General features: G+C 44.0%; 1 protein-coding gene across 6 annotated transcripts in view; it reads right to left on the bottom strand.

Annotated features, from left to right (window-relative positions):
* Gpam (glycerol-3-phosphate acyltransferase, mitochondrial) overlaps positions 1-25,456 on the bottom strand; it is a 97,018-nt gene that overhangs the window by 19,466 nt on the left and 52,096 nt on the right. For 4 of the 6 annotated variants that reach the window (XM_028774657.1, XM_028774664.1, XM_028774639.1 and 1 more), the window contains 6 exons: positions 9,006-9,136; positions 7,612-7,734; positions 5,733-5,806; positions 3,419-3,532; positions 1,091-1,237; positions 350-446 (listed from right to left, as the gene is read on the bottom strand). In XM_028774657.1, coding sequence (XP_028630490.1) covers positions 350-446; positions 1,091-1,237; positions 3,419-3,532; positions 5,733-5,806; positions 7,612-7,734; positions 9,006-9,107 — 657 coding nt within the window. In that variant the 5' untranslated portion in view covers positions 9,108-9,136. Of the gene's footprint in view, positions 1-349; positions 447-1,090; positions 1,238-3,418; positions 3,533-5,732; positions 5,807-7,611; positions 7,735-9,005; positions 9,137-10,796; positions 10,816-15,126; positions 15,289-25,456 lie in introns of those variants that run through there. The other 2 variants (XM_028774649.1, XM_028774669.1) reach the window with 2 other exon arrangements.

Raw genomic sequence — 25,456 nt, forward strand, 5'->3', positions numbered from 1 at the left:
ATGAGCAGAGAGTTCTAGAGCCAGGAGGGTTCATGAGGGTTGAAGTTTCCTCTACCTGTGCCTCTATGCTCCTATGTAGAAAACAAGATCCTGTGACTGTGTGTTCAAGATGGTTTTGAGGTAAATTACAAAAGGAATTCTATGCACTTTTGATACGCCCCGCCCCCCCCCCCCCCCCCCCCCCCCCCCCCCCCCCCCCGCAGAGGGTTCCAAATGGGTTCAAAGGGCTAACAGCACAGAGGAGACATTCTGAACAAGCTCAAGCGGCACTCCACACACAGAAGACATGCCATGATGGGGCACAGAATCCACACACAGGAAATGGAGTGACAGAGCACCGAAATCCTACCTCAGTTGCAGCTTTTACCATCTCGAGCTGACCCTTGTGAATCTGAATGTTCCAGAAGAAACTGTTGAAGAGCTTTAGTAACACCCAGCCAGTCAGCCTGACAGAAATAGAAACATTTGAATCTGCATGTAGACAGACATATGTGTTATAATAGAGCTGCATACGGTTTACATTTGCCTCTCTCCGCTTCTAGATCTACAACCTAGAAGTACTGATAAATTTAATTTTAAATTGAAATCTGTAAAAGTACTTGTAAAAAGTATTGCAAATTTAAAAATATGTGTGTGTGCTCTCAGGTATGTGAACTGAAGAACAGGGACACTCACTTAAAACAGACCCTGCTCAAAGCCGTCTCTGCTGGCGCTGGCCTATGAACACAGTCTTCTCTAGGCACTTAAGCACTTCAAAGGTGAGTGGGCAGGCTAACTTAGTGACCAAGAGGATCCTTCTAACACAATAGACCCCTCAGTTTAAGACACAGATATGTGAGGCTTGACTCAGCCATTTGAGGAGAACAGGGGACACCCATAATAGAGTAGCTGCCACCCATCAGCATGGGTAAAAGCAGTCTGAAGCCTCTGTGTGCTCATTCACAAGGGGGCGCGTAGATTTAACACGGGAACACGTCAGTACACTTTGTTCACATGTCTTCCTTGATTGAGGAAAGGAAGATTCACCAGCTCCAATCTATCTGTGAGAACAGGCTGGCTCCGGCCTCAAGCTACCCTAGCCCTCTAATACCTGATCATCCCTGGGGACACGGTAGCAACCATTTCCTGAAGGATCTTCCTGGCTTTCCTTTTCACTTTCTGGATGGCTTTGGTCTGCTGCTGGGCAGATCCATCCACAGTCAACTCTGAAGCCACTTCAGCTATTGCCTCTTGGACTCTGATTTGAAAGCAAAAGTCAGACAATGAAATAGATTCAATGTAACAGGACAATAGTTATTTTCCAAACTACAGCTATAAATGAATATGATGGAAAAACAGAATAAAATGTTCATTGTCTTCAATATGCAGAAAATGAATGTTCTCTTTAATACGTGGTGTAGCAACGAGAGAGAAAACACAATTTGGAACCATCAGCCAGTGTTGTCTATCAAAACTTATGGCCAGAGCCGGGAGACATGGTTCAGTGGCCAAGAGTATGTACTGTTCTTGCAGAAGACCTGAGTTTGATTCCCAGCACCTATGTCAGGCAGTTCACAATGGCTCCAAGGGATTGGACATTCCTATAGCCTCCTCCTATACAGACGAATGCTCATACATACATACATACATACATAACAGTAATAATATCTTTGAAATGATGGGCATCTTATTCCTGAGCCAAAGGCTCCCTTAGAAATTTGGACAGATCTAAGAATTTACACAGATCACTGAGTGAGTGCTGTGGAACTGAATGCCCCAGTCATGTTACTCTTTATCAAAACAAGGGAAAGGAAGGCCACCCTGTGTACATAACCCACAACGGAGCACGTACTCAAGGTACACGCAGACTTCATGAAAACGTATTGTGTAATCTAGTATGTAACCCAGCATAATAAGCAAAGTAAAAAAAAAAAAAAAGCCACCGAAACAAGTCAGAGTAATATGTGGCTTTTCTTTAGCAATCACGATGTGCCATTTGTTTATGTTGCTGCCTCACTAGGACTGCATGTAAAACTATCTGAGAAGCACTGAAACAGACATAGTATTTACTGTTCCTTTTCTCCTTCTGAACCAGTCGTTTGACAAAGGTGGAGCCCAACGCTGAGCTCTAAGGCTGAGCTCCAGGAAAGGCTCACCTCCCCCCTCCCCCCACCGCAGTGACCTGCCGGTTTTAAGCATTTAGGGTATGAGTCCAGGATGCTTCTCTCGGCATCTAATGTGACATCTCTATTGTCAACGACTCAACGGTTCATTTAACATGCTGTCCCGAGTTCTTACAGTGCCCAACACTGTTAGGGTTAGAGACACGGCTCCCTACAAAGCTACAAACAGACACTACGGATTCCACGTTTTCAGTCACCCCAGCTCTGACTCTAACTCCAGCTACACTTCTGAGACTTGCCACTCACAGGAGGCAGAGAAGAGAAACCCTCAAACTCCACACTGTGGGGCTCAGAAAACCATCCCTCAAGTATGGAGCAAGGTGAACTTCTTTAAATTAAAAGTAAATGGAAAGCCTTAGATACCGCCTTAGCCTTTGAAGCTCTCCGTGATCTCTCTTGGCCTAAGACACCGGAAGGGGCTCTCTGTGGATTGCCCTTATCTGACAGAAAACTATTCCCCCAAGAGACAAGATTATCTGAAACTCCTAGAATCCTGATAATCAGGAAGGGAAGGCTGCCACCCTGGGTCTAAAAGTACAGGCAGCGTCAGCTGACTTCATCTAGTCTTCTGAGGGAGGCTTGCAGCTACTTGGGCAACCTAATCACTCTGTCCCGGCTGCTATCTCTCCCCAGCTCACTCACAATCCCCTGAAGTTATTCACTGCACCTGAGAATCATCTAAAGCTTCTAGCTTCCGTTCCCCTAAGGCTACTCCAGTTCCTCACTGCCTCGCCAGACGCGTGCTATCCTAAGATTGGTGCACATTAATGAAGGTGTGAAGCGCCTTCTCTTGATAGTCTGCTGACGTCAGGCTCCCTCACGGGTACACAAGTCTCTCTGAGAGCAAAAATCCGAAAACTCTAGCAATGGTTTCCTACTACAAGGGCTTGGGTCTAAGTACTCAAACCCCATCAGACAGAATACCAAACACTTCTCTTTGGGCTATCGAAACAGAAAATGGGTTGCCTCCAATATCAGTATGACAGAACATTGAACGGAGAACCCTAGGCACATGCTGTCTACATTCTAGAAGCCTCGTCAGTACACAGTCCACAAACCAGGACCATCTACCTCTTTGTCTTTGCCATGCCTTCCACTCTCCTGACTTTTGTGACTCAATATTTAATGTTCAGAAATGCAAGCTTTGCCCTAGAGAGAGAAGCAGAGAAACCAACAGAAGAGGCTTAATTCCCCCTCCACTCCCATGGCCACATCCACCCTGTCCCCACTTTGTCAGCAGTGGTCCCCGCTCTCACCTGCTGCTGTTCAGCACATTGTCGGTGATACTGGTGGCAAACATGCCCTTATGGACATCTCGCTCTTGAACAAAAAGGATGTAAGAAAGACGTCTTGCCAGCCATCCCCGGTGCCTGTAACACATAAACCTTCTCAGCAAGTGCTCCAGCACACCTCCACTACACAGTGGTCTTCCACCCACAGAAAGAGTTCAGGTCATTCATTCCAGCCAATGGCCCTAGAGGTCAGGATGCTAGGCAGCCATTTTGACTAATAATTGCTTTCATATATTCTCAGGTAAAACTGAAACCTAGAAATTATTTATCATTCTCAAATTGTCTAATCTTGCTGAATAGTAACCCAAAAGAACAGTCTGACTTTATCAATAGCACTACAAAGACAAGAAAGTGGGATGTCACCCATTAGCTGTGTGTGGGCGGACAGACAGAGGTGACACACAGGTCAGAGAGCTAGCTATAGATGACATAAAGTAAACTTGGAGGTCTTCTCCCAACAAGAAAGGCAATTTTTATATTAAAGCATTCTTCCAAGACAAGCACTGAGTTTCAAAGTGAATTAAAAGCTAATCAGATCAAAGACATCTGGCGTCTACATATCTACGTTTTCCTACTGTAAACACACAGCAGGTCTATCGAAGGGAAAATTATTCTCTTGTAGGTGATGATGACCGTGTGGTGATTAGCTGAGGTACAGAGATGCATTTCAGAATCAGAAGCTGTAAATCTCACTGTGTGGTGATTTGAAACCATGTATGATAATGCCATACAATGACACTGTTATTTCCTTCACAGTGACACTGACGGCAGATTGCAGAGGTGGGGTCAATAACTCTGAACTCTGAGGTCGGTAATTCTGGAACTGTCTGTGACTAACTTGCTCGCATGGGTTCTGATTCTGCCCTCACTGTCTTCCATCTCCCAAAAGGTTAGCTCAATGTTGGGCTGTGGTTCTATGACAAAAGCAAGCGCTAATCCAACAAGTGATCAGGCCTCATCACTCTCAGACAAGACCCTCTTCACGTACTTAGGGGCAGGACCAGGGAGAGCTGAATCCAAGTACTAGCTTCCTGGATTACCTTCCACAGGATTTTTCAGACCAAGAACACCTCTTCCCACCATCAGTTAAAGGCTCTAAGAACTGTAAGTCCTGCGGTAGTTTTGGCTGCTGGTTCTCTTGCTTCATGAACACACAGCCTTCCAACTCTTCCTTATCCTCTAACTTTAATGGAAAACAAAGGCCTCTTTCTCTCTGGCATCTACCAAATCCCTGTATACTTGAAACTTGGAAGTCAGAACTCACTGTTTTAAATTATCTTCAGTAAGTAAATCAAAAAACATTCAGAGAGGGACCAACAGAAGGGAGATGTGGTAAAAGGAGAAAGAGAGGTGACTCTGAGCACGGTATTGTGACACACAGCATGAAAATACAGTGAAGGCTGCCATTTTGTAGTGGCTGCACACTAACAAAAAGAGTGTCCACTCAGTACAGAGATGTTCCAGTACTGTGTTTGTGTGTGGCTGCACACACATGCCAACAAACACACACATATATATATACACACACATGCAATACACACACATGTACACACACACATGTACACACACACACATACACACACATGTATACACACACACACGAGCGCACACTCAGGTGAGCACACATAGCAGACAGTGAACTCTCCTTGTGTCATGGGTTCCAGGAACCATAATCAGGTCATCCGGCTAAGGTTAAGAATCTCAGTGGTTCTCAACCTTCCTTGTATTGTGACCCTTTAACACAGTTCTTCATGGTGTGGTGACCCCCCAGCCATTATTTTGTTGCTGCTTTATAACTGTAATTTTGCTACTGTTATGAATCATAATGTAAATCTCTAATATGCAGGATACCTGCTATGTGAACAGGATTAAATGATCTTTTGACCCCCAAAGGCATCATGCACCACAGGTTGAGAACCACTGAGCTAACCACTGGCCATATTTGTAAATTTTTTTTTTTGAAGTATGAAACAGTCACAACATAGAAGACAAACCTATAAATATCTTACTACTTCTTAGCAAAAGTTAATTATCTGCGTATGTTAAAGAATACCACAGGTGGCGTTTACACCACTGGGGATAGCTCACAATAGAGCAGCAATTACCATGACAGGCCTCCCAAGGCTGTCCTGCTTCTGATCTTTCAATACAGGCCCTTGTAAGAAAAGCTCACATTCTACCCACTCTAGAAACCACAGGTACATATTAAAGTACACTAACCAGCATTACGGAGTTTAACTTCTATGATTTATTAGAAGTAGAAGAAATGTCTTTTTACCTTGTGTGAGTTTCATTGATATAAATAACATTCCGCAAACCCAGGGATGGGATACTGGGGTTGAAAAACCTTTCCTATAAAAACAAAATGAATGTAGACATGAATTCCCAGCTGGAGTGATGGTCAAGAATCCCACTAACATCTCTAGAAGACATTTAAAATCCAAGCATAACAGGAATTACTGCTTCAAAACTTACAGAATGAAGAAAACACATGTTTTATTGAATAGTACTTTTTATACTTCAAAGACAGCAAACAAGTTTAACTTTGAAACTCTAACACCAAAGGCAATGGTATATCTTCCCTTCCCATACCACAGCACCCTCCATCCCTACAGAGCAGGGACTCACAATCAGCTTCCACCACAGGAAGTTACAGCTTTCAATACTCCCCAAATACACACTATCATCCTAAATACCACAGTCACTCACAGGCCCCTGGCCCATAAGACACACGAGGATTATTATGACCATTGAACGGGTAAGAAAACTGAGGCTGCTGAAACTCAAGGAGTCAACCTCCCAGCTTCCCATTCCATAAAGAGGCTGGCACTTAATGCTGCAAAGTACAGCTGCAAGTCACTCTTTTTACATGTGATCTTGAAAACACAGCCTATCTCTTTATCAATGTGAGCAAGATGGTAAAAATCCAAAAATAAAGGCAAAAAAAAGTGCCAATAAGATATAAAAATCACTTAATCTCTTAACAGAAAACTGGGGTTTCAAAGAAGGGGGGCAAATACCAGGAAGGATAAAAACATTTACTACCGAATTGCTTTAAGTGAGCATGGAGGAACTGCAAGATGAATGTAGTTCCATCCTTTATTGCTGTTACATAGAACACAACAGCCTGTTACAATATATCCATCCAACCCTCCCCCACCCCCCACCATAGTCTCCACAGTAACTCCCTGTGCCACTGTGGCTTACGATACACTGTAGCACTGCAGTTGCAATGCTGCTAGGTGCAGAACCATAGCTAACGTATTGTCTTGCATTCAAAATTAGAATTAGGTGAGAGGCCAGTCTAAAAGGAAAAGCCACATGACCTTCTATTTAAATCTTTGTTTCCACTCCTCTCTAAATCCAAATGGCCTCACTCCTGGACTGGCAATTCTCATGCTCCTTCAGTTGTATCAAATTCTTGCATTAAGGCATTTATAGTTTAAAGGGAGCATCTCTAACAAGCCATTCTTTAGCAGAGCTGGACAATGGGTAAGAACTACCCAGCTCTGCCTAAAGCTTGTTAATGTTAACAAATACCTTTGTGCCAGGCTCAGAACTGAACCTCCTGCCAAGTCAGCCTCCAGGGGAGGACTTACCCACCACAGTTAGCCATTCACACAAGCTATAAACAACCTCTGTAAAAGACAGTTTCTGAGGCCTAAGTATTTGGTCCATCTCAGGGAATGCTTAACAATATGGGAAAGCTTAACATCTAACACATGACTCTCAGCCTAGAAGCGTAGGGAAAGAAATCCTGTTTGCTAACTCATCCCTCCAGCAAATGCCATTAGAAGCTCACCTTTCACCCAGTCGGCTCTTCTCAAAGAAAAGAAGGTGGTGTGACATGCTTGTTTCTCAACAAAAGACCAAAAACCAAGGATACACTTGGGGGCCAAAAGTCAGAGCCTAACAGGTACTGGGCACTCCATCAACTCTATGAACTCAAAGAAAAATCGACTTTCCCCTAACTGTAGACCAGTTATATTTAATAAATAAACAGCAATAGAAAATAAGTCCATTTCTTTACCTGAAATGTTTGGTTTATACAAAGGGGTCTCGGTTCTGAAAGAGTTGAGTCCATTAAGACCAAACACAAAGTCCACAAAACTGAAAACCCTCTGCAGCAGAAAAGTGTGGTGAGTGGGAGTCCTTACCCAGCTCTGAGGTGTGCACGAATAGCAACACCTTCCCACGAAGGGCCTCTTCCGGCTCATGATGCTCTCCTTCCATTTCAGTGTTGCAGATCTGAAGAAGGTAGGTTTGAACCCACAGTCAACCTAGTAAATACAAGATAGAGATTGTGTCTAAATGGCAAGCATTGTTTTGATCCTCTTGGTCTATTTCAGATAGAATAGAAATGACGCTGTTCCCATTGTTGGCAGTGTAATTGTACGTGCCCTGAGTGTTGGTCATGTAAGGTATCTTATTCCACCATCATCATCACTTGGAAAAAGTGCAAAAGAAAAAGTTGATTTTCTAAAAACAAATGTAGTTTGTAACAGCTGCTACATGCTCGACACAGCATTCACAGGTTTAATCAACAAAGTTGTGATATTCACCAGAGGATGAATGGGTAGACAAATAGGGCATCCATAATTACCCAGTGGAATATTATTCAGCCACAAAGAGGAAGGAAAACCAAAGAAGCTGGAAGCTGGCTATGTGAACAAACACCCAGTAGGCAGAAGCAACTACTGCCTTTCTCATGAGTACAAGCTGAAAATGTCGACCTCACAGAAGCAGAGATAGAAGAGAGTAACCCAGAGGCCAAAGGGACTTCTGACAGTAGGATGAAGACGTTAGACTCCTGAATCCCTGTGCTCGGTCAACCTTACACCCTTTCAAAGCACATACTACTCCCACGGGAAGACCATGTAGGCCTGACTCAGTGAGCAGGTGTTCTTACAATAGTTTAGAAGAAAAACAAAGTAGGTTTAATGACATTCTCTTACCAAGAACATTTAAAGCATAGAATTTAAATCACAGCCACATCATTTGACCAGAATCAAATCCTGTTCTACCGTTTAAGATTATTCTTTAACTTTCTGTTCACTGTTTTTCAGATCTCACTGATACAATGTTCTTCAAAACAGCCAATTAATATAAATTTTTGTTGAGGTATTTTAAGCACTCCATGTAATGCTGAAATAGTAACACCACAAGAAAATGCATGCTTTTCGATTACTTTAATAAACAAGCTTCCTGGTTTTAATGTTTTTAGAGTTCATTTCCATTATAAAACTCGGGCTTACTAAATAGAAGTTGTGTGGTAGATACTAAAAGGAAGAAATTTTTAAGCACACTACACAAAACAATGGTTATTGTTTACACCTCCATACAAGAAACTTGCTTTTTAACATAATTACCATTCTGAAATTTTCCATCCATTTTTTTCCCAATTAATACTACTACAAAATTTTAAATTCTTCTTAGATTATAGAAACACCACTTTTAAGAGTTGGAAGCAGTTTCTGTGATGGCTAATCTCTACTTGACATCACTGCAAACATCTTAAGTGAGCTGTTCTGAAGGTTTCTCTTACACTTACCCAGTCCTCATTGGCGTGTTTACATCGGCCAAGGCTGTATTCTGATGAATTGGGCAGATAAGAAACGTCTATTGTGCCAACTGTCACTGAAGACTCCTCCATGTCACAACGTAGAAGTCCCAAATCATGTGCTGTAAGAAATAAGCACTACTCAAGGAAGTATCCAGAAACTTAACACCGGGCCTCAAAACACTAATTTCTTCACAACTCTGCTCGGTAACAGGATATCAAATGAACTGACATTTCTAGTGTAGAGAGTGGAAGAGTGCTTATCTGTCCTGATATGTTTACACATCCTGTAAGCTGCCCTGACCACAAAGGTCAACATTCATATCCCAGTATTTCCTGAACATACAAGGATACAGCATCTGTAGCCTTCAGATTCCTGGGCAAAACTGCCATGAACAGTCAGTTGTAAAAAAGAAGGTGCTTCATAATAATGCACCCGTAATAATGCTGGCCTGCAATGAATAATTATTTCACTTTTGTTAATCACTGAGTATCCCTCAGAGGATAAAGACAAAACTTTTTTATGATTTATTTACGAATATGTGGGCATGTATATCCACATACATATGGGTGTCTGAGGTGGCCAATACAGGGCATCAGATCTCTGGAGCTGGGTTGTGGGCCACCTGATGTGGGTGCTGGGAACCAAACTCGGATCCTCTGAAAGATCCATGGGCACTGTTAACCACTGCGCCGGGTTTCCACCTCCAGCATAAGCTCACTTAGTGTAATACATTCTATATGTATGAAGGCAGCTTTTGTTTTAATTTTTTAAAACTTCTTACATAATCTTTATTTAATTCTTTTAGCTGTTGGCTATTTCTCTGTAGCATTAGATTCTTCTCTTAAAATCGGAATTCCCCTTCAGTGAGAGAACAGTGTTCTCTAACACTTGGACTCTTTACAATCCCCACGTGGATTTGCACCGTTAACTGTTTAGCCTCAAAACAACATCTGTTCTTAACCGTTCAGTGTAAGTAATCAGCTGACACCAGAGGCCAGTAAAGCATCACACCTGGTAGTATAACAAAGATTCGACCCCCTAGCTACCAACTTCCGGTTCAGAATGACCACACAACAGGGGGAGCACGCTGCTGCCTGAGAAAAGAAATGAGGCGATCAAAAGAGGAAAAGGAGGCTTGTGCCATCAGACATCCACGCCTTGCTCCTCCGCCCCACAGGGTTTACTTGAGGTCAAGCCAGATTTTTTTTACAGGAGATGGGAGGAGAATAAAAGAAAAAGAAAACTTCCCACAGGCTCCAGACAGCTGTGCTGAGGAGGGCAGAATACAAAATCTGACAGCCGGCCACAGGCAGAGGCAAGTGGACCCCTCTGGAGTTCAACCCCCAGACTGCACACCACACGTGTGAATTTGGACAAGTTGGTTAACTGCTACGCCTTGCTTTTCCCATATGGAAAATGGGCAGCATGCCACCCGACTCGGCTGTCTTGGGCTGCAGGGTGAGCAGGGGTCTCCATAGCACGCCCCGGGACACTGTGGGGTGCACTGAGCTCAGCCACACCGCGCAAAGCTGCTGTCAGCGGGCGGTCCCAGGAGCCAGCTGCTCGCGGAGCCCCCTGCTGCCTCGGTTTCCCTCCCCCCGGGAGGGAGGATCCTGGGAGATGACAGCCCTGCGGGTGCTGCCACTGCAGCCGGGTCCCTGGAGCAACCCTGTGCCCACCCCTCCCGGAGCCTGGCCCACTCCAGGGGGGACAAGGGGGTCCGCCCCGGACTCTTGCAAAGCCTCGGACGCGCCCAGGGGAGAGCGGCGCCCACGCACCTGTCCCCGCGCTCCGGCCCAGCGGCGTCCCGCAGCCGCAGCCCGCACCGCGCTCCGCTCCACCCGCCCGGCAGCTCGCGCCTGGGCGCCCACAGCTGCCAGCGCTTCAGCTCTGCGCCTGCTGCAGCGACGCGCCGTGATGACGTAGCGGCGCGCGGCAGTGACGTCGGGGCTGCTGGCCGCCCGGCCTTGCATAACGCGCTTGGATGAAGGATACGGCGTGGACGTTGAGAATGGAGAGTGAGCCTGACGGCTGCACTGGCCATGCTTCGTGCATCGGTCGGTGGCTCTGTCTGTCATTTCCCTTGTGTGACCTCAGCCTAGGCGCCCCCACCAGCACCAGGCCCTGTGGTGGAGTGCATGTGGGCTGCGTGGGTTTAGGTGCTTGTGCGTGATCTTGCTCTTTTGTGTGTGAGACCAAGCTGAATTTGTGAAGAATGAGGAGACAGTGATTGCAAAGTGCAACGTTGTGAAATGTCTGAGTGGCCGAGACGAAAAAAATGAAGAATGGACAAAGTAAGGCTTGAAAGATACAAAGCCACCTGCCTGCCAAGGCAGGAAGACTCAGCTGGTTTCCTTTGAGGTATATTGCTCAGAGCAGTGTATGCGGTGATTGTGCTAAATGACCGTGTTCTGTCTTCCTAAGGGTGTTGAAATGTATATTTCAAATGTTCTCAGCACAAAAACTGGTAAGTAAAATAATGGTATGCTAATTAGCTCAACCTAGCCATTTTATATTACAGTCATGAATCATTGATATCACTTCACACATACACATAAACTAGGACATATGAATTTACTACTAAAATACCTTTTTAGAAAAAATGGCTTGAAGAAGTCCGAGTCAAGCTTTACCCCGCTTGAGCCATTTAAACAAAGCAACGACACTGGGCAGGAAGGGGCTCTTTTGCAATATGCCAACATTATTGGCAAGGCTGATGATGGTTATCAAAGAGCATCGGCAATTTAAAAAGAAGAAGGTACATCATTCAACACACACTAGACATGACGTCGGATCTGGGAGCACAGAGATGATGAGCACAGAGATGACATGGTCTCCGTCCTCAAGTCACTGCTGTTGGTTCTTGTCTGTCTTACATGCTATCAGCCCAACCTTCTCCTCATGTCAAATCTTTTTGTACAGATAACCCAATAAAAACAGGTCCATAGTAACCAAAATCCAAATGCCTGGGCCCAGCATGTCAGGCATACAACAGAGAGGCCTCTCCTCTCCCACTGTTCCCCAGCAGTTGTCCCCGCTGTGGTCCTGAGGTACTGCCCTTCTCCTGTGCTTCTGCCTCTCCTCTCAGCACTCTGTAGTCCCTGAACTGGTTCTCCAAGCTTTCTCTATTCACCCTGTCCCTCTATTATCACATCCTCCTGTGACATCTCAAAGATTAACCAGAGCACTTTGTCTCAGGTCCTCATCCAGTGGTGTCAGATTGCCAGAGGGTTACATACCCATGGTGGCGGTGCCTCACATCAGGGTCCTAATTAATATGTTATAATAAGCACCCAATAAATACTTGAAGCTGGGGCACAACAAGAAAAACTAGATTTCCTTAACTTGAGACATATGAATTTCCTTTCCACTTCTTTCCACTTCTCTTTGTATAACTCATCCTGCAAAGCAAATAATTCTCTTCTGGGAAACAACCCCAGAGAGTAGAAGTGGGCATGCGTCATAGAATAAGCAAGGACCTTGCCTTGATTTCACCTTACATGTATGTTATCAAAAAAACAAACACACTTCACTAAGGCTCTCAAGGAGTGTGTATTACCTACAACGAGTAATATCCCAAAACTTTGTGAAATTTTATGCACAGGATACGGGGCCCTAACAGTAAAACAAAAGCATGGAAGGAAAACATGAAGATAAACCTTAGACTGATGAAGAAGAAGAGGAGAAATGAATTAGAAAGACTGACAGAGAAATTCTACAATATAAGCCATATGGAAAGTGTGTCTTACATAAAACTCAGTCACAGTGACTCTTCTTGCACAAGAGTTGCTGTGGATGTGAATGTGGGTTGCCGTGCTAAGTTCTGGTTACATAATGAAAATTGTTTTGGAAACAGGTGGCACCCCTAAGCAATCTATTTTATCAGCAGAGTGATTTATAGTAACCAGTCTAGCCAGTCAAGATGGAGTAACAAGGGTGAACTTGCTGTCTTATTTGATATAACAAAAAACAAAACCAAACAGTGCAGTATAAAACAGTGACATTAAAAAATCAGATGTCATGTACCTGAGATAGACAGCCCAAGGGGAGGAGCACAATGAGCCGAGCCTTTAATTGCATTGGCTTATCACCTAGAGAGAGTTATCAGGCTTCAGTACAGAAAGAAGGGACTCAGGGAGGTTTAGGTAGACTGAAATGAGAAGATAGAATTGAAGGATTATGGGTGTCAAAGCTGGAGCTGAGTACCAGAGAGGAGAAAGCTGTGGCAAAAGGAATCGTGGAGACCCGCAGAGCTCAGTCCAATCTTCAGTGAACTAGCCTGCACATGTCAGAAAGTTATCCACATGCAGGGAAGAAGAGCACAGAAACATGAAGAGATAAGGAACACTCACTGTGGCTTTCACAAGGTGAGGATCATTCTTGTTCCTACAAGTCACAGTTAAAAGATTCTCAGTGGTCATACAAGACCATTCAAATGCCTGACCTTCAAAGAGTCTGGAACCTCATTATTCATGACATAAAATGGTCTCATCTCAATAGCAGAGCAAAATCAGCCCTACAATAAAGTCATTTCATGGTCGTATTTAACAAGCCTTAAAACCCAGTCCCACGGCCATCCCTTGGACAACTGCAAAAACAAGCAAACAAACTCAATACCACCAAAATATCCAAGAATAAAGCGTGAGATACTTAAAGGGAATAAAATTTTTAAAATATCGTATACCTCACAAAGTGAAATTCTCAAGTGTTGTTAAATTGAAATTATTAAGCAGACATACAAAAAGAAAAGAAAAAAAGAACAGGAAAGAGTGATGCACAGCAGAAATGGGAAGACCATAAATCGAGAATGCTGCTGGTAATAGAGTTCACAGAAAGTAGAGGAGAGACGTGGAAAAAGACTCAGCCAAATCCAGACTATGAGAGGATGTGGCTCAGTAGGTAGGTCGCTTGCCTAGGTAACATACGTGAAGTCTTCGTTCCACCTACAGCACCACATAAGAATAGATGTGGTGATACAGACCTTGAATGTCAGCACATTGGAAGTAGAGGGCAGAGGGTCAGAAGTTCAAACTCACCCTCCACCATAAGGTGAATGTAATACCAGCTAGGCCACAAGAGACCCCATCTTCAAAAAATAAAAGTAAATCCAAATCAAACTCACAGACCTTATAAAAGCATTGAGATTTTTTTAAAAAGCATATAAACACATACATACACATCTGTGATGAGTTAACAGCAGGTTAAATGTTACTGGAAAGTAAAATAAATTAAAGTATCATGTCAGAACTATGTGGAAAACAGCACTGGGGAGCCAGAAAGAAGTAATAGACAGGGATGGCATCAGGGAACTTGGGGTGGGTGCATTCGATTAGTGTCCCTGAGGGAGGGAGAAAAATGAACACTAAAAGAATTCATATCTGGAAGACCCAGGCTGTAAGAATGTTACGGACTTCAAAACAAACAACAACAAAATGCTATATATTGAAATCTGAATCTACACAAAGGTGTTACAGGACCTTAAGGACCTGAAAGTAATTTTTTTATTAAAATAACCTTTAAAAGATAACAGACTACTTACAACAAAAATAACAATATGGTGTGTGGTTTATAGCATGTATAACTAACATGTATGACCAGAGCAGGAAGTCTAACCACACAGAGACAGAAGGTAGAGGAGAAGGGACTGAAACTCAAGCCTTCCTCACACTAAGATCTGCATTTTCCCCAAGATTTACACTGCCTATTTAATAATCCCTCTTTAGAAGGCTTCTCTCAGTGATCTAAAGGATCCTGAGGACATTTGTTCCAGTTGCTACTGATCCACCTGTACACTGATCCACAAATGGACCCTTCTCCACAAAAGAACAGTAGTAACTGAATTCAAAATCCAATCATGCAGGTAGCCATGGCATTGCTTGATCTAAAATATAACAATTATTCTAGAAATTTCTATTAGAAGAAATCATTTGAAAGATGAAGAGGCCCATGTTTTTTTCTTCTCCTCCTCTTCTCTCCAGGCTCCTTTTGGGGTATACAATTAGTCAGTAAATATAAAGCTGCTACTCTATGCCAGGCACTCTGCTGTAAATATAGCTTTAACAAGACAGTGCAGCTCCTTCTCTAGAGTGTGTAGTCCGGAATACTTACTCAACTCCTGTTTAATAATTGTTCCCCAAAAGATTCAAATCAGCTTCTAGCTCTTTGGCTTGTGGCTTCTAGTATTCCCCTAGTCTCTCTCCCTGAGAGAGCCGCTGCTTTAATCTCTTTTCTTTCCCTCTGATTTTGTTCAGGGTGATCTTTTGCCAGGCTCTGAGAAAGGAATGAAACAAGGTTGTCTAAGCCAATTATGATAATCTCATTCCAGAATATTGCAACTGTTGCTGCAGCCAAGAAGATCACATGACCTACTAGTCCAGGGCAATGTGACCTAAAAGAAAAGCAACTGCGAGGATTGCCCCAGCTCTGCTCTTCCAGTTAAAGGGACACAGCAGGCATTGCCGCTTCCAGCTTCCACTGTCCCGATTTCATCAGCTCCCCCACCCCCACCACCTATGTAAACCACTAGTGTGACAGGATTCTGTCACTCTCCATCAAAGGCACATCTGCATTGACTTGAATTGTGGGCAAGTTTCGTGCTGCTAGATTAATTCAACCACTAGGGAAAAAAAACACGTAGAAGAGAAGGACTTTGGAAATCAGCTTTGCCTAGCAGGCTGAGGGCTGGCAGTGGAAAGGGTGGACTCGGTACCTTTCAGAAGCTACCTCAGGCCATAGTGAACATCCCTGAATCACTTTGAACACGTTCACCACACTGCAAGGGCCTCACTTTCACTGAAAGTTGCTTCATCACTAAATGAATAAGTACATTAAGCTCCAAATAAACTCAAAGGAAGATTCCTGTGTTCAGAGTGATGAAAGCTGAAAACCTGTAACTACACAATACCTTTGGATTAATATACCCATTGCATCATGGTTGGTTTGAAGAATCACGTACCAAATCTGAACAGTTCTGAGCAGCAAGTAATGACTATTCTGACTCCTAGAAAATTCAAGAGCCTCCAAAAAGCTGCACCATGAAAACCGAGCCCAGCCAAGAGCCCCCAAACCACTTACCCAGTTTCAAATGATACTTTTTTTTACAAGTTTTGAGGTGGACAGAACAGTGGCTGATTGTAGTGTAAACTGGCCTCCAGGATACAATGTATCTTTGGAGCCTTTGGGAACGTCCACATGGTAGAGCTTGTCACAGAAGAAATAAAGCTCTTAAACGCACACAAGGCCCAGGCAGGGATGAGGAGATCCAGCAAAAATGAGCCAGGGCGTCTCCTTGGTCCCCCGTGCGGCATGCATACTCAGGTAAGGGGTAGGAGCAGACTTCTAAAAATGCTCGCTTTTGAATTCTGGGCAATGGCTTAAAGATGAGTTAATTCAACATTCACTCATTCACAACCCACAAGGAGTCTGTTTTGTACCAGGCATCTTACTAAGTGTTGGTGACAGAAAAATGAAAATGTCAGGCATGGGTCTGGTCCTGGCGAGTGAAGAGTCTGGTGGATCTTGACACAAGAGTGGAAAGGATAAAAGAAAATAAAGAAAATAAGGACTGAAGAGTCCACAGCACAGCACAGCACAGCGAGGAGACCAGCGAGCGATGGTCAGGTCACTAACTAGATATTACCAGGCTGGAGGATCACTGACAGTGACTCCTGCCCTGGTAAACAACAGCTTCAGGACTGCAGCTGCAGGGCTTTGCTTACTGCTCCTAAGGATGAAATCAGAATCTTTTCTCTGGTCCTGGATAGAGACATGATACATTCTAAACATGACATTTCTAGATCACATGATTACTATCTAGCTTTCTGATAGAGAACAGACACATTATTATTTGCTCCTCTATTAAGAGATAATCCAACTTAGGCATTATATGGCACATTATGTAATCTCAGCCTTCAGGAGGCAGAGGCAGAAGAATTGGGAACTCAAAGTCACACTTAGCTACAGAGTGAGCTCAGGACTCCCCTGGGCTCCCTAACCCCATCTCAGAATAAATATAAATAAATTAAGTAAGTAAATAAGTTAGTTCATATAAACATGCCTGTCAATGTCCTGGATATGAAAAAACTCTTTGGGAAGATATCCATTCCTGAAACGTCAAGAACAGAGAAACCTATCTAAACAAACAGGTCAGCGTAGAGTTAATCTAGCTATAGTCTGCTCCATGGAACCAAAGTATTTTCCTGTATGATCATCTCTCTGACCTTGTGTCCTCTAACCCTGTGAGAGCCTCGCCTTCCTCGGTGCCATCTCTGATCGCTGTGCCATGAGAGCACCGCCTGTGGTCTCTTCTGCTGACCTTTTACTCATCTAAACTGAAGTGAAGAGCGTCACAGAGCTGAGAGTCTTAGGAAAGCCAGAAGCCCCAGTAACAATCAGAGAGGTTTTCTAGGTGGAGGGCCACTCATGTACCCATGGTGAAAACTACCTCCCCTTGAGAGGAGCACAGAGAATACCTGCAAGAAGCGAGGCAGACCCAGAGGGAAGACAGAGGCCAGAGAGCTGTGCCGAGGCCCAGTCTGGATCAGGGAGTTGCAGATGGGAATTAGAAAGTCAGAACCAAATGAATAAGCCACAGTAAGAGGTATGAAATCTTAACAATTGTTACCTGTGATAGGAATAGTATGGAGTCTACATCTCTCCTAGCTTGTTAGATTATGTAAGAGCCAACAGACAGGTAGGACTGCAGAGGTGAGCACTCTGGACGGAGGAGGAGGCTGTGGCCTGGGAGCTTTGATGTTCCCAGGAGCATGCCTGGGGCAAGTTGTCAGTGACAGAGCTTGTGAGCAGTAGGTTGATTTTGTATGCTCCCTTTATGCAGCACTTGCTACATACCAAGCACAGTTCTGTGCATACTACAGACACTGTCTCAGGCTGGCCTCTGAGCCATGGGGCGGGGGGGGGGGGGGGAACAGTCCATGCCAGAGAGCTTGAGAGTAGGACTTTCACACAAAGAAACACTTAAACCCAGGGATTGCTGAAACAACTAAAGGCTTATGAGGCAACTAGAGATTAACAAGAGCACAAACTATGCTCCCAAGGTCTGGACAGACAGAGGAAACAAGCTGCCAAGAGGAACCTAAACCACAGAGCCACCACCCAACAAGAGGAGCAGAGCCTGCCTTTCCTTTCTCAACACTCTAAACACCGTCTACCTTTCCTATGAGTCAAGGACAAGTTGCTGGGGAGCCTGAGCCAACATTTCCCCAATATACAGTGGACAGCAGGGAAGAAGACAGAAAGGACCTGATCCCAAAGTCAGAAATGAGGGACCCATCCTTCCCACAGCCCCACAAGCTAGGAACTACTTATAAGTCTATCTTCTATAAGGGGAAACTGAGGCAAAGAGTGACATTCAGGTGAATGTAGTTAAGTGGCAGGATCCTCGTGTGAATTCAAATCTTTCTGAGTCTAGAACGCATACCCCCAAGTCTTACATAGCCTGGTAGTGAGGGCTGAGATGCCATGTCCTTAGCCCTGAGACAACAGGTCCTTTATGAAGGCCCTCTGCCTGAAGAGCACAGAAACACTCTCACTCAGATGGATTTAACTAAAGAACTGAATGGTTCACTGGTAGATCAAAGCTCCCCACCCCAACATACATATACACTCACACACACATGCACATACACACTCACAAACATATACACACACTCATATGTTTCTGCACACCTTGATAGCAGAATGTCTGAGATCCAGTGAGGGCTATGGAGCTCCTCCTGCATCTGCCTCTGCTTTAACCCTTTCTGATCCAGTTCACCCACCTGGAATGTTGATTAGTTGAGGTCCTTTTACTGTTTATATCACCTTGGAATGGGAATGAAATAATGCATACAAAATCATTAGCACGAACCCTGCCACCAGTGGGAAGACCTCAGTGGCCGCCATTGTTATGTCTAGTTGAGATGTACTGTGGATATACCCATAGTTCTTTGACAGTCTCAAAAGACCTCACATGTACCTGAGCTTAAATCCCAGAAGACAGTTTTTTCTGTGAAATTTCAAAGATCACACAAACCCTTCCGGTCTGTTTACTCTGGGTTAGTCAGGATGGTCTGAGTTACGGGGCAGCAATAAGCGACTCCGAATTTTAAGACAGCAGAGGTTAATGTGGTCACATGCTGTATGTTTGTCGGCAAAAGGTTCTTACAGGGATGTGCTTGTGCAGATCACTGAGCCAGCCAAACAGAAGAAAGCCATGTACTGGCAGACACCTCACTGATTGTCAAGACTGGGCAAAGATATGGTGGTGAACTCTGACCTCTTCATCCACTTATCAGTTCTGTCCACATTTTCCAAGCTACAAAAGTCCCATCAAGCATGTGAGGGAAAAAGGAGCAGCCTGAATGACCTCCAGAATAACCAGGGACAGTTCTGGTAGGGCTGAGATAATGCAAACGACCTTAATATGGATGAAGAAATGCTAGAACCTCTAAGAAGCCAGGCCATTGCACACGCTAATACAGGGCACGTCTTCTTTGCCAGGCTCAGAATTGCACCTCTGAAGATAACATGTTGCTTAGAAAAAATCTTTTGTTCCTAAATATTGCTTAAGACTGGATCTCTGAAACTTGCCTTTGTTCTTGAAAGATGCTGGGTAAGGTGTTTGGTGAAAGTCAGACAGTTGTGGGAATGAAAGGAAAGAAAGGATTCTGTCCCCTAGAAGGGTCCCAGTAGCCTAGGACACCTTCAAAGGAACTGTTCTACTCCTGTATGATTTATGATGGCTTGTGGAACAACTTGAAGCCCAGCTTGACTTGACAATCCATACCCTCGTAATTTCCTCTCTACGTCTTCTATCAGCTTGATTCTTTAATTCTACCCCATACACTGTACTTATCCAACCAGGAACTTAGGCATCATCCTACGTTTCTTCCCATAAACAATCCAACTTGAAATCCCATCAGTGATGCCTCCCAACGTGCCAAGAACACATCATTCACCTATCTCCCCTTCCTCTTGCTCTAGCCTAACCACCCACCATCTCTTGTCTGGGAGGCCAACAGCTTAAACATGGATCCCCATGTCTAGTTCTGCCGCTCTCTGCCTTCCCAAGCATCCCCCCATCACATCATCTAGAACAACAATTTAAAGAGGTCACGTGGGCTATGTCAGACATGCATCTCTCCTTCACCCTATTCCAACTGACTAAAATGTATTCAATTATCGTCTATCCACTAATGTCTTAAACATTCTCCACTGCCCGTCAATGTATGCCTTTATCTAACACCCTAACTCCCTATCCTCAGTTTCTTCTCAACCTTTCTCTGAAATTAGCTACCCTGGCCTCTAGTGTTAGTTTGGATGAGAAACGACCCTATGGTCTTGGGCATTTGCACTCTTGGTTCCCAATTGGTGGTGTTACTTTGGGGGATTTAGGTGGTGCAGCCTTGCTGGAGGAAGTTCATCAGCCATAGAGCCTAACCAACCTTCCAGTTTGCTCATTTAACTTCAAGGTGGTGGTTGATGATGTGAGCTCTCAGCTTCCTGCTCCAGCTGCCATCCTTCCCTCAGTGAGAGCCTCAAACCCCTCTGGAATCATATTCCCAAATAAACCCTTCCTTCTGTGAGTCGCCTTGGCTGCGGTGCAATAACTAATATAACTTCTTCTAGTTCCTCAAGAAGGATACATGTGCATTTCCTGAGCACTGCTTCTTCTCACAATGGAGGAAGATGGCAGTGGACTTCCTGTCTGCTCCATACCCCTACCAGCATCTGGAGGCAATTTAAGTACAAAAGAGACTAGGTGCTAGGTCCCCAGATGTGTGTAATACATGGTGAGTGTGAGGACACGGACTGTTGCAGCCATGAACAAAACCAACGTGGAGACGGGATCTGAACACTTTCGCCCAACAATCATGAAAGGACCTTTCAATATTTGAAGAAGAGCAAGAAGTGGTCAGGGATGGTCTTGTCTTTATCCTCCCTCTCCCAGCATCAGCCTTTGTCAAAGGAAAGAACTTTCACAGAAAGGAAGGTCAGAACTACTTTGCACATTTTCTGTTTCTACCAAGTTCAAAGAAAACTGGAACTTCACTCATTCAGTCTAATTAGGAAGGAGATTGACCAAATTTAATCAACACTTACTTTTTTTTTTTAGCATACTTCTGAGAAAATATGGTTTCATTACTTTCAAAGACACAGAAAAGCTCAAAGATTTTTTTTCTTTTGGGAAATGTATTAGCTTAGCCATTAAAAACATGTTCTATGTAACTGTCTTTGGCTTTTAAGTTACAAATTCCCAAAGAAATAGTTTCCAAAGTAGTGAGTTAGACATCAACCAACTTGTCTCTCACGAGGAATTGCCCATCTCAGTACACAAATCTGATATAAAGGAAAAGGTGAATACAAAGTCAAAACACAGTGAGTGTGGTTCTAGTCAGATCCAGTCCAGCTGTCACTCAGCATGTTAAAATGTCATCTCCCAACACAGAAGCAAAGACTGGTCTTCCATTCCTCACAGATGAGGTCAGGCTGCAGTTCCCTCTCTATCTGCTCTTGTGACGCTCCCAACCTGTCGCTCAGGGCGAAGAATATGTCTACCTCATTGCACATTCATTTCTGTCTGTGAAGATACAATGTATCTTTATCAATGGCACTATAGTTATTACACTGAAAGGCTCTCCCCAGTTCTGTTCATGTGCCCCTGATAAATTTCCATGAGTCATGCATAGATTACACACAGAACTGTAGAAATCCTCCTAAGTTCTGTCAACAGAGAGGCAAATAAATGTCAATACCAGTGAGGTTGGATTTTCTCTGGGTTATTTGTTAGTGAAGTCCTTAGAGTAATCCATATGAATCTGGGTCACTTTGCTCATTAACTATTGAGCAAATACAATCTAGACCAAGGATTAATGATTATCTAAAACCTTAGCAATTGATCAAATCCTGGAATGAATGGAATTTCAGCTTCTCAGAGATAAATCTTTCTTGACCCTCAGTCTCCAGAGCTGGGACCAGCCCATGTACATAGAGTGAATTCTAAATAATGATAATAGTACCTAAAATAAAATCACCTATTTAACAAATTAACCCTATGCATTTAACCAGAGTGACTCTCAGACAAATTGTAATTATGCAGAACAATTAATTGGCTAGCCTCAACATATTACTGGCAAACTTGAATTATTCTAAAACCATGGTGGCACACATACATATCCTATTATTAATTAGGAATGTGCTTAGGCATTACAGCAAAGTATGGTTGCTGCTCAGACATGTCCCAAAGTATAATTATTCTGAACTCATACTTACAGCCTGACAACCATATATCTATATTTGTGAGGGAATGTTGATGGAAATGAAATTTATGCAATTTGTTTTTTTTTTAATTCTACCAGTCATCTGTCTATTTCTCCTCCTTTCCTCCCTCTCCCACTCATTTTTCTGCATCTGTAAAACAAAGCTAATAATAATAACAGTATTAATAATAATTTATGCTCTAATGGGAATTTAGAGTTAAAATATGCCATGTGTATAATCCCAGGACTCGGGAGAATTACTAAGAGCTCTATGACAAGACCTTATGTCAAAATAAATAAATAAATAAATAAATAAATAAATAAATAAATAAATAAATGTCTCGGAGGCAGTCCGTGGAATATGATAGATACTGTATGGTACCTTTAAAAGAACTAGAAAATTGATCCAGGAATCAGTACCAGATAATTAATAAATGGGGTGTTTAAAACTACAAGCTCCCCCTTCTTCAACCACAGATCATTCTCCTTTTCTGATTATAAATTTAGGCCTGATTTGTGGGTGTGGTAACTGCACAATTGACAGTATTTGTAAAGCAAAAATTCATAGCTTTGTAACATCAAAGTAAAGAGCCTGATCATGTGGGATTCCAGGATTTCCCCCGTGGAAAACCAGGTATGTAAATGTTTTCATTTCTTCTTAGACAGTTCGAAGCCCTCCCAAGGACATCTGTGGACTCTGTACTCAAGAATATGTGTCCACATTATGACTGTCATACAAAATAATGTGTAGTTTCCTTTACAGATTTTAAAAACAGAACTACTACATGATCCGCTCTGCAGATTCTAGCCCAGTCTCAGTCTACCACTGAAATTGCTACTCTCCGATCTGCTAAGGTGTGAATGAGCTGTACGGTCAGCTCCTGCTACGCTGGACTGAGCCCCTCCAGATGTGGTATCTTCCCCTCCAGGATGGGCGGCACCTCCATCTTGAGCCTGATCAGCGAATCTCCTCAGCTGCTTCTGTCAGGTGTTTTGTCATGGCAATAAGGAAAGTAATTAATACAGTGGGCATCTAAATGTCCGCTCCCACTGCCAAGCCGAGTATACAGTGGCACTCTGTGACTGTGGCTACTGCCCGGCTATTATTAGCAACTGTGGGGGCAGTTTGGGTAACTGATGGTATCTATGCTTTCTTCCAACCCTCAAACAGGGAAAATATTATCATGAAGGCCCTTCACGCCTGTTCGGTGATTCAGACAAAATAGAAATGCTAATTATGGGAACCAGAGCCATGAATTCTGAGTGGCCTTCGGGGACGAAATGCTTATCTGGTGGTCTTCTGTTGCTGGAAATGCACTGGAGTCTTTGAGATCACATTAACTGATATGCCCCTTAAGTGCTCTACCTGGAGAAGCACTGAGATTCCTGATAGAGATTTCAAAGAGCTATCAGCCCGGCGGTGTCGTGAAGATTTGTCAGGTGAGTTAGGGGCACTGTGTGGAGAAAAGCCCCAGGAGACAGCTGCACTCAATAGGGTCCTCTGGTGGGATTTCCACAACAGAGGCCAGGGCTTCTGAGGCCCCTGCTCATTCCTGATTCCAATAGAGACTAGTGCCTACAGCAAGGAGGAGTACTGCTTCCTACAAAGAATGAAGAATGAGCCCACCTCTGGCCCATTTCTGTCTCAGATTTCCCCGCCTCTGAGCTGTTCCCCTTTCGCAGGGCACGGGCTCTAACCTGCTTTCACCCCTCTCTGCTGTTCCTCAGCTGTCCTTCGCCACGCCCCTCTCCCTCAGTACCACAGTCCACAGGCCACCTCTTTCCTCTGGGCCAGGCTAACCTCATCTCTGGCGCAGGGCCTCTGTGTTTCTGGGTCCTGCAGCCAGGAACATGCCTTCTCGAGTATTTGTATGCCTGATTCATTGTTATTTTTAGCTATCAGATCCATTTGCAACTTTCTGTCCCAGGCTTGTCATTTTATTCTGTGCCGTTCCGTTTTGTTTACAGCACTTACCACTGTCTAAAATTAACCCATCATCTCTATTCTTAATCCCCTTCTATCTGCTCCTCGTAGAATGCAAGTTCTGCGTGGGCAGACGACTGCTAGGCATCGGCTCTGCAGAAACATGGGCAGTCACCCACACTCAAGCTTGCTGAACAGCCACCGTTTACGGAGCACTTACTCCGTGCCAGGCCCAGGGTGTATGTTTCTATAAATACAGTCCCACTCAACCGATCATCTCCCCAAGCCCTCCAAAGTAGGCATTTATCATCCACATTGAGTAGATGTGTTCTCATGGCGGGGTTATGCAACTTCCCCAATGTCACAGCTAGCAAGAAAGCAAAACCCCATCTGAACCCAAGCTTTATTGGCTCCAACGCCAATACCCTAGGGTAGGAGTCAGTGCATTCTAAAAAAAAGAGCCAGATAGTCAATATTTTGGGCTTTGCTAACCATATAGTCTCCGTGACAACTGCCCCAATCTGCTGTGTGAAAGAGGCCACAGATAATACATAAGCAAATCAATCGGGCTGTGTGCCAGCACAACTTTATTCACCAAGCAGCTGGTGGGCGGGAAGGAACTGGCCCGTGCGCTACAACTAGCCATTCCCTGTGGAAGTCTATTCTATGTTATACTGGGAAAAAAGCAGCACACACCTTCCCTCCCAGTGCTGAGAAGGTGGAGAGAGGATTCCCAGGTGTGCAGGGCAGCCAGCCTAGCTGAGTTAGTAAGCGTAGGGTCTAGTGAGAGACCTCGTCTCAAACAGCAAGGTAAGAACAATAGAGAAAACCAGCAGACCTCAGCACTCAGCTTCCACACACCATGCATGCACAGTGCACTATGCACATGCTCGTGCACATACACACGAACACGTAGAATACATGCACAATCGTATACTCACAGAGAGCAGGTAGAGCATAAGAGAAGCATTGAGCATGTGTACATGGTTTGTATGGTGGTGTATATGTGATACACATGGTGTTCCTGTGGTGTTTATGTGGTGAATATGGTACGTACATGGTGTGCATGTGGTGCATATGGTCTATATGTGTGGTGTGAATGTGGTGAATACGGTGTGTTCATGGTATGCACTGGTGAATATGGTGTGGTGTGTACATGGTGTGTATGTGGTGTGTACATGGTGTGTATGTGGTGTGTACATGGCATATATGTGGTGTATATGGTGTGTATGTGTGGTGTGTATGTGATGTATAT

The sequence above is a fragment of the Grammomys surdaster genome, unplaced genomic scaffold (genome assembly GCF_004785775.1).
Source record: "Grammomys surdaster isolate TR1022 unplaced genomic scaffold, NIH_TR_1.0 66, whole genome shotgun sequence".
Lineage (NCBI taxonomy): Eukaryota > Metazoa > Chordata > Mammalia > Rodentia > Muridae > Grammomys > Grammomys surdaster.